The 14472-nt window shown below is 37.9% G+C and overlaps 1 protein-coding gene across 1 annotated transcript in view; it reads right to left on the bottom strand.

Annotated features, from left to right (window-relative positions):
* RFX6 (regulatory factor X6) overlaps nucleotides 1-14018 on the bottom strand; it is a 33698-nt gene extending 19680 nt beyond the window's left edge. Inside the window, exons 1-5 of the mRNA XM_064415774.1 lie at nucleotides 13552-14018; nucleotides 11928-12051; nucleotides 10602-10663; nucleotides 3689-3766; nucleotides 1085-1112 (exon numbers count right to left, since the gene is read on the bottom strand). Of these exons, the coding sequence (XP_064271844.1) occupies nucleotides 1085-1112; nucleotides 3689-3766; nucleotides 10602-10663; nucleotides 11928-12051; nucleotides 13552-14018 (759 nt within the window). The remainder of the gene's footprint in view (nucleotides 1-1084; nucleotides 1113-3688; nucleotides 3767-10601; nucleotides 10664-11927; nucleotides 12052-13551) is intronic.
* Between the last annotated feature and the right edge of the window lie 454 nt (nucleotides 14019-14472).

Raw genomic sequence — 14472 nt, 5'->3', positions numbered from 1 at the left:
CTGGAAATTAAAAAGGTGGAAGGCTTACTGTGTATCAGTTGATCAGAGAAGATATGGTTAGTCTAGTAAATTAAATGGTGTCAGGAAACATTCCCAAGCAATACTGGAACAGTATCACTCAGAATGGCCTCTGGCATTCTTTTGGCCCATACCAATTAGCAGTATCCCAAACACCTCCAGTTGTATTCCAACACGTACTGCACATTAGAGACACTTCTTCATGGCAATGTAGCAGAGATGTCCCTATGTCCTTTTGCAGGTTCAGTTTAATAATATGGATTTGGGATATTCCATGCCAGTTGAACTCAGTACCAAATAAAAATACTTTGAGCAGCCCTTAACCTTTAATGCACGATAATACATAATTTTCTTAACAATTTGACCAGAGTGACAGTGACTATACTGTAGTATACAGTAATAAAAATGTAGCCTACCTGTGGGAGGCTGGAGAACAAAAACCAACAAACCAGATCCCTTTCTAGGGCTCATCAGAAGGGATATTTCCAATAGCAATTGGAAAGATACCATTTACAAGACCTTATGATTTATTTTACTCTAAATATATTCAAATCAGAACAAGTACAGTGGAAGGCTATATGGCTGATATAAATTACTAAAAGCTGCTGTTTGTCCCATCCAACAAGCAAAAGCAGCAAAAAGACATAAGAACAAAATGTCATGAAGAGCAAAAAATAGAGAGAAGCAATACTGACCAGGAGACACAAACTTATTTAAAAAAAAAAAAAAGTTCTTTTCAGCTTCCAGTCAGACATACATGATTCTGAAAAAGACCTCCTGTTAAAGTAACATGTAAAAAAAATAAAGCTGGAGCTTGATCCTTTGCTTAAATACGGTTATGGGTAACTGGATTGCAATGGGGACCCTAAAAGATGTTTTCCAATCTTATTTTTCTTTGAATATTTAGAGGAACAAATACTCAGCTTTGTTAAGAAAGGTTATGTGGTCTAATATTTAATGAAAAATAATGCTACAATTCTCAAAGAAAAAAAATGTGAAGGAAACCACAGGTCACATAATACTTGTATTATAACAGAAGTAAAAAGAAACAGATTACAGTGCTTACCTCATTCTTTAGCTTGCTTCCAGAGAACCTTTGAAAATAAACACATTTAATTATTTTTTCCTAGGCAGAATATTTGTAGAGATTATATAGATGTATGATCTATTAGAAAAATTATCACATTTTTCCAAATGCAATTACAGGGTTTTTTTATGGTTTTTTAAATGTTTTTTGTTCTTTAACTTCTTCCACTGATTTTCAAATGCTTGGGGATAACAGGAAACCCACTGATGTCTTATAAAACATGAAGATTAAGACCACTGACTAAAGTATAAAATCCAGTTTCATGTTTTTGTTTGGATCTTTGCCACTTCACAAACAGCAAAAGGTTGGCATAGGTGCAAGTCCATAAAGTCTTTACTGGGAAATACATGCAGTTTTTAACAGAGCTGAGTAAATTCAGAGTAGAAAAAGTATCTATCTATCTATCTATCTATCTATCTATCTATCTATCTAATTTACATTTCTTGGAAAAATTAAGAAATCATAGTGATTTCCCATTCTTTTTCATTACAGTACTATTTTGATCTAATTACATAAATTTCTGAGACAAAAGATTCCTTAATTGGCAAAAATATGTTGCTGTATAGTGAATGTCCTGTTAAGAGTCCAATTGAGAGATTCCCAGTGAAGTCATTGGACTATCAGACAACCCTTTGGTGCAGAAACCAGAAAGAACATTTTAAATTACAACTACTAAAGTAGAGAATGTGCAATAATAGCGATTCTAATTGATCATTATAATGATAAATGTTGTTTGATTATTGTTATTTCCTGTACCACTAGCTGCCAACTGATAAGATACTGTGGGCAATATGAAGTCTCATAATTATTAGAGGCAATATCATTGTTTCCTGCTGTTGAGATGCTCCCTGGCTGTTTCCTCCTCTCTGAGATGCTCTCAGAAATCCAGAGGCTGAACAGTTGAGGAATTCCTCCTGCCCAGGCCTGGCACAGGTGCCTGACAGTTCCCACCACATGATAATCCAGCATGTGTCACCTAGACAGTTCCCTTGCATGTTGATAGTTAAGTATAAATGAAGGCATCACTCAGCTGATTACAACATGGATCTAATTAACTTCAAGGCTAGATGTATTTGTTTTGGACTCTGGATTTCCACATGTTCAGCAAAATGTACTGCATGAACAGCAAAAAGGAGTATCTGCTAGTACTGCTCTTTCAGAGCCTCAAAAACTAGAAGAGACGTAAAGGACAGATTTATGGATCACTATATGCAGCAGCCAGGAATTAGGAATTTTGAATCCCTACATTGCCTGATTTTTTCATTATCCAGAAGCTTGTTCTTAACCCCAAGCAACTGCATTACTCTCTTCACACACAAAAACCCAGCTACTGTGATGGGCCAGACTGTGAAAAATGAGCATCTGGGCTTCTGCTTTAATTCAGATAGGGAGGCAGCTGAACTTCTGGACCCTGAAAATTCAATATCTCATACAGGTCCTAACACAAATAAAAGATTCCCAATTAGTGAATCTAGTGAGTAGTCCTGAAAATCTTAGACAGTATCTATGCCATCTTCATGTGAGTGTATTCCTTCAGAAATCCAGCACTGGGGAATTTTGCAGAACCTCCACTTTCTTTGCACTCATTGCTACTAGACTGTGCCTGCCTGACATAAACTAAGGAGTAAGAATCATTATAATATTTTAAATGAAAATAACTGTCTTTTAGTCAACAAAATGGACAATTTGTTCAAGATAATTCTGTATTATGAAAAAAAATTACACTGTGTACCAGCAGCACCTCCAAAGCTCTGGATACATATCAGAAAAATAAATAGAATATTCCAATCTATTATACCCTAAAGTACTGCTGTGGAGAGAACCCTCCCTTTTTAAGCATCATTGGCAGCATTACCCTCAATTTGCACACTCGTCTTATTGCTTGGAAAAGGTCTCTTTGGATATGACCTAAATCTGCCACCAGTCAAATTTTCTATGTGTGATTATAAACTCATTTATTCCTTTCCTTTCTCAGAGTCCCATTTATCCAGGTATACTGTCACAGACAATGAAAGCCGTCATTCAAGCCATATGTGAACAGAGACATTTGTTTTACGAACTATTAATCTTTGGCAAACCAACAGGCAGCTATCGTAACGTATTGATCCTGCTAGCTGTCCCTTAAATAAATATAATTAGAGCTTCCTGGGTTAGGTTTAAACTGATATTAGCCAGTCAAAGGACCTGTAAATATTAATCTACACTGACCCCTCCCTCCTGCCCCACAGGTGCCAGCTTCACACCGTTCTCCAGGCGTTTCATAATGGAAAGCTGTCCTGGGCAAAGAACTCACAGGGTGACACACAGACAAACAAAATTAGAAAAGTGTTCTGCAAATGGGATTTTGCTCCCTCATCCAAACTTGAACAAATGTTCTGCTGTTAAAAGTTGACAGCTCTACACTGACTGTGGTGGGGTCAAACTGGAAGACTCAAGCAAAATACAGAGATCAAGTTTTTAAACACTGAGATAACCATCAATTCTAGTTCTGGTAGAAACAAAAATTAGAGTCCTACATATACCTTCCTAAGGGAAGGTTATAGTTAGACTTTCACTGATTTCAAGTCTCAGAAGTTATTTTACCTGGTTAAGCCCTTTCCAGAATACACAGAGTGGTAATATGCACTGCTTTCTTTAATTCCAATTCCATAATAGTGATATCTGCAGGAGAAAAAAAAAAAGGAAAAGAAAAAACAAAGGAGCATTTATGAGTGACATGTCAGGTAAACCAAGCTGCCAAATTGAAAGTAAAGCAAGCTGTCACACTGATTTTAAATTCTTTTTGAAAACTTTTCTAAAGGGGGTCTAAAAATTCCTTTCAGACATGGAACAAAATCTAGTCTCATAGAAAAGAGTGTTGTCATGATTTGATCCAAATTCAAGGGTTAAAACTAAAATACTTTATCTCTTACTAGAAGAATATAGCTAGAACAGAAAACTCAGAAACTTGTTACATCTCTTCTCCCTAAAATGTCTTCTGTTTCACTTCACTTCGTTTGCTTGAAAGAGTGCTGGGTTTGATCTATCAGGTTCATTTTATCGCACTTGCCACCATTACATTTAGACAATCCCTCAGAGCCTTTCTCAGTTGAAAATAGCTTGCCAGTGTACCTTATAACTTAGTGTTCAGTCACCTATGACTAACAATGATAGTATGTCATTCATTCATTCTTCTGTCAGGTTATGGGCTGACTAAATTATTAAGCCATTTAGGCACTTTTCATCCACATTCATCTCCCTTGTTGCTCTCCTGGAGATTACTGCTCCCAAATACAGATTGAAAAAGGAAATATGCCTATTGCTCAGGTTTTGCAGTGCTCACACCCAGCATCGTAACCAAAGACACCAAAGATGCAAAGAAAGTTGGGTTGGTGCTAAGAAAACTGGCTGTGCAGTAGCTACTTACTGCTTTCCACTGATTTTGCTACAAAATAAGTGACCTCTGAGAGAAGGGCAGGAGAGCAAGCTGGGGGCAGCTCTTTCCTTACTGGTCATAGCAAAGTTTGCTTGAGTTCATCTATCAAAGTTGATAGGCCCTGTCTTATAAATTCCACCCAATAGATTTTAAAACTGATTGTGTTAAACTTTGTCTAAGAATTTGTCTAAGAATGTTATATGGGTAGAATAGAAAGGTTAATTTGCTTTTTACTGAAATTAGCTTGAAAGTACCATGAGCTGCTTCGAAGTACCACTTTGCAACACATTGCACCAATTTCACTCAAACTCCTTGAAGAAATGCTTGAAGAAATGCATTCTAAAGACACAAAACCCCAGCAAATAGTTCATAGAACACATCAACAAAAGTGTTACTCTCATCTCATCTCATCTCATCTCATCATCTCATCTCATCTCATCTCATCTCATCTCATCTCATCTCATCTCATCTCATCTCATCTCATCTCATCTCTGTTGTTCCTGGTGATGACCATTAAAAAAAAGTCACAATATTTTGTTTGTTCGTGTATGGAACTGTTACAGGTAAGAACAAAACCCTCACGTACTTTATATTTACAAAGCTGGTTAAAGGCATTAGATACAAATTATGCCTAAGAAAATGTTCATTAGGATGATATATTTGCCTAGCCTAGGCAGCTGTGACAATCTCAGCTGAAATAATTTTTCTGTTTCTGGACAGTCTGTTGTGTGCATTCAGAATTTTACAGCCAAGAAACATGACAGAACGTGGCACCATTGCTTTTACTGTTTTCCTGAATATTTCCTGAAATTATTTCCTGAAACTGGTGAGTCCACATAACACTGCAAGATCACTGTAGCACCTTTCAACCCCTAGGAAAGCTGAAAGTGTCTCCCCTTACTTAAAAGTGTCACAGTTTCCTTACTGTGCCATAAGATGTATTGAAAATATACAGGTATGGATTCTTTGAAATGACAGCATTTACTTTCTCTTTACATGGCAAAGGGTGTCCATTGAACAGGATGAAAAAACAGAATAGAGTTGTGACTGCTTCTTTAACAATGTTATCTGTCCATTTGTCATTGGCCATGTAAGCAAGCAGCTGCCCACGTCTCATTCCAACAGTTTAAATCTCTCAGCTTCAATCACATGCCATTTTTAAAATTCTAAAATAAAGACTTTTACACTTTCACCATAAATTTGGCATTCCCTCCAGTTAAGGCTGGAGTGGACCAGAGGCAAGGAAAAGTATTAATTCTTTATTAAGTTATGATTCAATATCTAGATTATTCCACATCTAATTCAATATTAATATATTTGGACAAGGAACAGGAACTGTTGTATGATTTAGATTCTCAAGTATCCAATCGTAGGCAATATACTTGCTCCTGCAGGAATGTCCCAGGATATCAGAATTTATTATTGAGACATCTTGTTATGTAGAGAATAGATATTTTCAGTACATATTCATTGTGTAATAAAGGCACAGCATGTATCGTTCCCTTTTTCTTCAATAATGTGCAGTTGAATTTTTACTGCTAAAAAAACAGAACTTTCCATTCACAACAGAGAAACTATTAAAAATAATATAATTTTACTTTTCAAGCTCTGTCTGGCATCCTCCATAGAGTAATAGGGTATGAAGATTATTATTCTCTTACAAGCCATTAGTTTTGGGCTCCCTGTTGAGAGCAGTATAACCATACCAGACACATTGACAACATCTTTAACCTACATCTTCAAATGCTTTCTATCGCTTTATGTGCATATTTTCATGTTCAGTATATTTGTATTTTACTATTTATTTTTTCTGTTGTGTAATTAACAAAATGTAATCAGTTACTACAAGGAATTTACTCTCAATTTTTGAGACAAACGTTTTATACAACAAGCTGAACTACTTTTCTCTTTTAATTTCAGTGGTTTGTTGTAACATATGTTCCTACACAACTTGTAGCTCTGATTTTAGCACACACTGACACAAATGATAGCTGATAAGGAAATGATAGGCTTAAGCTGTTCAGGGACTTGCAATAACTTCTTATCACAGGGCCAGCTGCCATATCAGTTTTATTAACCCACTAAATCACTCCTAATAAATAAGATAATAGTTTTCAGACATGATGGATAAAAGCTAAGATTCATCATTGATCAAAGTCTACAAAGAAATTAAATTGTAACTTGAGCTCAAACAGTCTTCCCGTGTGTATGGACTGAGCAGTTTGTACATTTTCCCAAATAGCTGTTTCAGGTGATTTGTGTATTGTGAAAGTTAAAGCTGAGTTCTAGGACTGACCATGGTATGTTCAAAATTACCACTGCATAAATCTTCTGGATTCAGAACAGAGAGCTGTTGCTTATGAAACACTAATCTAAGAGAGCAGTTTGCAGTATTTATGGTGCTGCATCTTCTTTCACTCAGCAGACTGAAAACAGAAAATTTCCTTTACTTTCAGCTATGTAGAGTGATTAGCATGGGCATGAGAGACTAACGTATTTTGTTAACAAAATTGTGTCCAATGTGTTGGATATTCTTGGCCAAATGTTTAAATGAGTTTTAGTACTGACACTTTTGCACAAATGGGTTGTTGGATGCAAACACAGAGAGAGATTCTGACTTGAATTCTAGGGATCATCAGATTCAGTTTTAAGTTTATCCTTTGTCCTGAACTAGAGATGACAAATGCTGTTTGGGAACAGAGGAAGAACTAACATCTGGGCATCTCACACCTTACAACAGCAACTGTATTCCATATGTTAGTGCAGAAGCTTTTCCTCAAATCAAATTCATGTTCATGAGGATGTCAGAAAGAGCTTGTTTCAGAGAGGGAGAAAAACAATTTCCAACACCTTGAAGATGATGGAAAAAGGAAATTCTTTTCTTTGCTTTCTTCTGATCACAGCCAGACTTTACCAATAGGTTACCATGCATGCTTGAAGTGTCCAGGAAGGCACTTTTTTCCCAGGGTGTTAACTTTTCTCTAAAATTTAAGAACAATTATTCCATCGGAGAAGAATTGTCTTCTTCATTTTATGCTTTTGCAGCATCTGGAGTCCTGGGCAATGATCAGATCTCCAGGGCAATATTGCTATATAAAACATTACTGCTAGGAATAGTGAGTGCTAATACTGCTCCTGCTAGCATTATATGGTAATAAAGATAGCAGAGACAGAAATAATATCATGTCACTACTACACTACTGTGCTTTAAAAAATATGACTTAATTGCTACTAACAACTCTCCTACTAGTCCCAGTGACTCAGAAACAGCTTGCAACATTTAAGAGTCATGCTAACATAAAAAGAGAATAACTAATAATTTATTGAAACTGATGAACAGTCCCTTAACTTTATTATTAATTTAATGGAAATACTTGTGTAAATAATATTTGTGTGACTAACTGTTACTTAGAATGAATCAGAAATTCATTTACTCCTCATCAAGTCTGTATTTCTGAGGGGGACACGGGCCACAACACCACAGATTGAAAAATTGATTATCAGAGATCATTTAACTGAAAAAGGCTATATTTGGATTAGATATTAGGAAAGAATTCTTTCCAGTGAGGTGTTGAGGCACTGGCACAGGTTGCTCAGAGCAGCTGTGGATCTCTCATCCCTGGAAGTGTTCAAGGTTGGATTGGATGGGGCTTTGAGCCACCTGGCCTAGTTGAAAGTGTTCCTGCCCATGGCACAGGGGTTACACTAGATGATCTTTAAGGTCCCTTCCAACCCCAACCATTCTATCATTCTGTGCTCTATAATTCTATGATTTATACTGACACTTCTATTTGACTACTTGCTGCTATATTTGGTCTCTAAACTTGAAATATTGTCATTTGTGCCTTTTGTGAGGTCCTTTTTAGCACTGCAAGATCAAGGTAAGTGCACCTTAGCAGAACTGAGAATTGAATAAGAAAAGCCTCTGAGGAAAACTGATGAAAAAATACAGAGAAACAAGTGCCAGATGTTCAAACAAAACCTGATGATGCCTCATTTCTTTGAGGAAATTGTTCAAGAACAGTTAATCCATATGAAAATATGGCACATAATACCAACAAGGTCAACAGGGATATGGAATCTGCCAAAGAAATGTTTGGCATGCATTATTTCTATATTAATATTGTTTCATGTCTTTGAGAAAAGCGGACTACAGTGACATATACTCAAATACAATTAATTTTGTAGCTATATACATGTTTGAAACATTCTCATTTACTTAATTGACTTATTGTGCTTAAATCATGCAGACACAGGATATGTTTGGAAGTTTGGATCCTCATTGGATCCTGTCTATCAGTCTGTCAGTTATGTCAGAACAAGTATATAATGAGCATATGGGAGGCTTCTCCCTTGCAATATCTCATTCATTGTAACTAAGTAGTTCACCAAATCTGTTGGGTTATGAACCTGACTAAGAATTTACCACAACACTGATGAATTAGCACGTTCTCAAATATTCCTGTACAGATTCTGAATGCCAGACCTCTTAAAATCTTAAACAGAACACCAGCAGCAAAGCTATGTCTACATCATCTTATGCCTGTAATCACAGCTTAAGTTCACCACAGCAGACAAAATCCCTCTTTCCCCTAATAAATAACCTTTCTAATAGTTGTTCTCCTCAAAACACCTCTATTCAGCATTTATAGGTCACCTACAAAAAGAGAAGTTAACTTCAGTTCCAGTTTTCCTCTATACATTGCAGGCTGTGTTCTGTTTCCTAAAAGAGGTGAATGGATTACAAATTTGTAAGACTGTGAGAGACACTGTGCCAGAACCATCCTCTGTTAAAACCAACAATAAAATATTTTTTAAAAGGAATAATGTTCTATGAAGACTTTATTTCCTTTGGATTTTATTTTTTATTAATGGTTATTTAAAACAAATGCTTGAGACATGCTCAAGAAATAGAATGTCTTTGCAAAAATTTTGAATTTAAATTCTTCCCCACCTTCATTTTTTCTGCAACAAAACCTAAAATTCACAAATGACATCTCATTCATTCTTCAGCAAAACTAAGGTGGAACAACTAGCTATTTCTTGTATTTCTAAGGCAGGAAGAAAACCAAGTATAACAATATTTAATAACTCCCCAAAACTATGAAAATTAAAAAAGTATCTTTCAGATATTTCTAGTATATTGCAAAGCACTTAGGAAAACTAGTCTTGTAGACATTTTTTTTCTTTTCAGTCTCCTTTTGTTTTGAGTTTTGCTTATAAACTGCTGAAAAACAAGAGCAACTTTGTTTTTCAAGGCTAAGTGGCTCAAAATAAAGAGTTTTCCTAATCAAAGAGAATGTTTTGAGTTTCTCTTATTTCCATCATTATTCTAGTTTTCTATCTTATTCATTAGCAAAATGGATGTGAGGGAATATGTGTATTACCACTCTTAACAACAGTATTACACTAAATTATTCATGGCCAAAAGCATAGTTCCAGAACCAGAACTAATAAAAATTTTAGCAGCAGGTGATATAGAGTTGTCTATAATCTATTCCTACAATCTAATATTTTACACATCAAATACAAAAATTAATAGGATACATTATTTATAAAACAACTGCACTATAGATGGTGTACTTTTCAGAGTTTTATAAAATACCCACAACAAAGAGCAGAGGTATACCTTAACTTCAATTTAAAACAATGCTTTTTCTGGTGGTGCATTTAAGTGAACCCATATTGTTACATAGAGAACACAATGAAAGGTGTTAGGTTTGCAAACGAGAAATAAAGTCACTATTTGTAGGAAGATGAGAAGCTATAAAAAGACATGTGCTATAAACGATTTTTATATCTAATATTTTGACACATATTTGCAACATATGCATGGGTCTATAAATGCAATGACAAGATTTAGAAGCTTAATCAGTTTAATTTAAAAGTTATGCAGCAGTGCTTTCAAACTTAAATGCTTACGTTTGAGCATCAGTTTCAACATGCACATGAAAGTTATCACTTTCAGTGTACCATCTGAATAAACTCCCCTGCCAATTAGTACATATTAAGGAGACGTGGAAATACAGATGATTGCTAAAATGTGTTCTATAAGCAGATACATATGTAATTGTGCCTTACTTTGAATGGCCCCGTGTTCCAAGCCGCCTTGTGGTAAGGAGAGGGAATTTCTGGCGAATGGTCTAAAGAAAAAATAACTGCATTTATTTCTAACACTGGCAAACTTTCTTAGCGATCTGTTTATAGAAAAATTGTAGTGTAAACATATGGTCTAAGGTAGTTCATGAATTTAGTTAATATTTTTGATACTTGTGGCACAACATAAACGATTAGTCCACGTTTCACACTGTAGTCTTTCTTCCATCCTTGTCCATCTTGCTGTGTATCTCCAGTCTTCCCACCTGTTTTCCCTTTCTAAAATCTAGCTGTCTTCACCAGAATCCTATTATGTTCAAGTTCCTTAAGCACAACTGTATTTTTTGCTTCAGAGATTTAAACAAAATCAGGAAAAACTGCCCTCTAGCTATTCTATTTTCAAAGACAAAGAACTAGAATGAAATTGATTTTTTTATTTGAAAGTGTGATCTGAAAAATTAATTCGGTAATAGAGGTAGATCTAATAGATATATCTAATAGACAGATCACTGTCAAAATAATGTTTAAATGGAACCTATTGTCTTTCTCATTTATACTGAAACTGTATATGAAAACTAGATATTCACTTTTTTAGTATATCCAGTTCAAGAGGAATTAAATAGGAAATTAACATCTTATAAAACAGATCTTAAATCCATTATTTAATTAAATTAATGCATTTTTCTATGTATAAATCATTGCTAGATCAGTAGTGCTTAAAAAAGATGATCCTTGAAACATTTTTGGTTTCCTGTTTCACTAAATACTCGGGATTTAATTTGAAAAGTTCACATCTCTCTTACATTAAATTACTTCAGGATTAATTTTAGAGAAGGGTAGAAAAGAGAACGAATCAACAATTTTTCATTTGGAAGCTCTTTGTGTTATTAATTTCTTTTCCCCTTCTAGTAGTATTGCCTGTATCACATCTCACCTTACACTGCCTTTAGTATAATTATAAATGTCCTCCATATCAGATCTGGTTTTGTGGAAAGAACCTATTAATGTCATGAACAAAAAGGGAAAGAAAAGAAGCATTCAGAGAGAATATTTTTTGTTGTTGTTGTTGGTGGTTTTTTTGGGTTTTTTTGTAAACGAACCAATAAATCAAAGGGAATTTCAGCTTCAATCTCCTGAAGGTGAAATGCCTTCATAGGAGACAGTGTAGTTATAGTTAGTCTGATTACATGTACATTATCAGTAAAAAACATGTGAATTTCAGACGAACAGAAGAATTCTTACACAGGTGTACTAAATTGTGACTCTTCCAAACAGCTGATCTAACAAATTATTAAGGCATTTAGTTATTACCTTCCCAAAAGTTGCAGCACAGGCAGGTTCCAGCTTCTCTTTTCTGCAGAAGTCTAAATAATGTGCATAAAGGATGCATCTTGGTAAACAAACTCCTTCACACACAATGTAGTTTTCTTCCAGCCTGTGTAGAGAAAGAAACTGCCAGAGTAAGAAGCAACATGCCATTTCTCTTAATTGCATTTCCCAGTTTTTGGTATCTTTTTTTTGGAATTCCATCCGAGCACACAGATGAGTTTCTCCTGAACATGACAGGCACTACAGACAGACTCCACACTTGCTGCTTAGGCTAGCTGCAGAATATGGAAAACTGGAGCCAGATCCCTGTTCTTAATGAGTCTTTTTCAATGTCAGGACTTTTTTGCTTTATTTAAATAACTAAATTATCATCACCTAAGAGCCAGCCTTAGTCTGAAAATAAGAGACTTAACTAGACTATGAAAGACCTGGGTTTAAGTCACTCCTTTGAAAGGATTTAATACCAGGCACCTGGACTTGCATCTTCTGTCCCACTGTATCCTCAACAGCTGAGCTAATGTCTCTTTTCTTCATTGTTTTGCTTTTTAATTTCCACTCTGGACCTAGAAATGCATCAAACCACAGTGGAAAAAACAAAGAACAGTGTTTTTTGAAGAAGGTGAATTTCTAAGTAGCTTCCCAATCAGTTTACAGAATACAAGTGCTGAGTTATGGTCATTAAAGTAAAATTTTTAAAACTGAAGCAAAAACCTGACTGTTTTTACTTGAAGAGAGCCTTTGGTAAGAGCTGGGTATTTCTCTGTCCTGTTGGTTTTTTGCTTTATCATTTAACATTGTTCACTACTCTTGGGATGATGTGCAATAAATTTGTTTCTCAAATTACATAAATTTGTAAGAAAATACTGTGTAGTAAGCACTGCACATGGAATAATTTTGTATGGACTTTCCAGACATAAATCCTTAACTATTTACAATCAGAAGTAAACTAGAATAATGAACTGAATAATTTGGATTAGTCTAATTTTTCAGATAGAAGGAAAGATATCTCTATTGACAGTCTGCATTTTGTAATTAAGGTCCCACTTAATTCAACAGAATTCTTCCCTAATTTCAAGTGTATTTTAATATAAACATTTATCAATTAATGTCTGCAGAATTTGACCTCTTATTTGGTTAGCTTTTTTTCCCCAGATAAAATAAACCAAAGTTAGGTCCTCAGTGGGCGGGAGAATATAATGTAAAAGAAATGCATTATAAGACAGTGAAAATTTAACTGTTCACAAATGCAATTCTTACATAATGTTTCATTTCTACATTTTGATGATACATTTCATTGATAGCCACATAGTCTGAGAATCTGAGACTTCTATTATGTGACAAATCTTTGATAATTTCAGAACTTAGAAATCTGGGGATGGGTGTACTTATTTGTAGATGAGGCTCATCCAGAAGAAACCCGCAAAACAAAAACAGAAAACAAAAACCAACAAACGAAACACCCCCAAAATGACAGATTCTTTCTAAAAGAGCTGTCGCCTTCCTGGCCGGCTCAGCTGTTAGAGAAGGGTCCCGCTGAGTGTGACGGACACGCCGGCTCGGTCCTGGAGCCCCCAGGGCGGGCAGCGGGGGCTCCCTGGAGCCCTACCATTGCAGGGTGAGCTGCGTCTGCTTCTTCTTGTCCTTCATGATCTGCGTGATGCTCCTCTTCGAAGACGGGCTTTGGTCGGCGGCTGTCAGCGCGCCGTCGCGAGCATCCGCATCCTCTTCTTCCGAGGAGAGGGCTTCGCTGCCGAAGCGAGTTTCTGAGCGCCGCGGGGGACAAGAAGAGAGGCCCGGGGGCATCGTTACGGTCCCGCAACCAGCCGCCCCTCCCGCCTGCCGCCCCTCCCGCCGGAGCCCGAGCAGCGGCTGCCGCGGGCTGAGCAGCGCTCGCTGCCGGCTCCCCGCTTTACCTGCCTTGATGCCGGCGGACTCGGGCAGCGCCTCCCGGGCGCAGGGCAGCAAGCTTCGCCCCAGCAGCCCCGCGTAGCGCTCCTCCTGCGCCTCGGCGGGCACCGCCTGCGCGGCCGGGAGGTGCAGGAAGGCGTCCCCCTGCTCGGGTCCCTTGGCCATGCTCCTCAGCGCCGCCGGCTCCGTCCCGGCGCGGCGCGGGCGGCGCCCATGGGCGGGGGGACGGCAGCGGCGGCCGGGGCGCCGGCTGAGGCGTGGGCCGGGGCTCTGCACCGCGGCCGGAGACCGTGTCGGCCGAGCGCCGCCGTGAAGGGGAGGAGAGGCGGTGCGGGGGCGGCAGCGGGGGACAGGTGTGCCCTACGGCGCCGTCCAGGGAGGCGACATGGCTCCCGAGCGGGCGGGGACGGCCCTCCCGCCCCGGGGCTCCGCCTCGCACCGGGGCCCGCTGCCGGGAGGTGTCTCCGTCCCTGCCTCCGCTTCCCCTCCCGCCGCCCTGCTCGGTCAGGCCAGAAGGGGACAAGGCACGCCTGAAGGCCGAGGAGGTGCGGGGGAGCCGGCCAGGAGCGGATCTGCCGGGGATTTAATGATTGACCCCGCCGGCGGTGGCTCCGGCGGT

Source organism: Passer domesticus, chromosome 3 (genome assembly GCF_036417665.1).
Source record: "Passer domesticus isolate bPasDom1 chromosome 3, bPasDom1.hap1, whole genome shotgun sequence".
In the NCBI taxonomy this organism is placed as follows: Eukaryota; Metazoa; Chordata; class Aves; order Passeriformes; family Passeridae; genus Passer; species Passer domesticus.
Note: the sequence above shows the minus strand (reverse complement) of the source record. Positions and strands in the feature narration are given on the sequence as shown.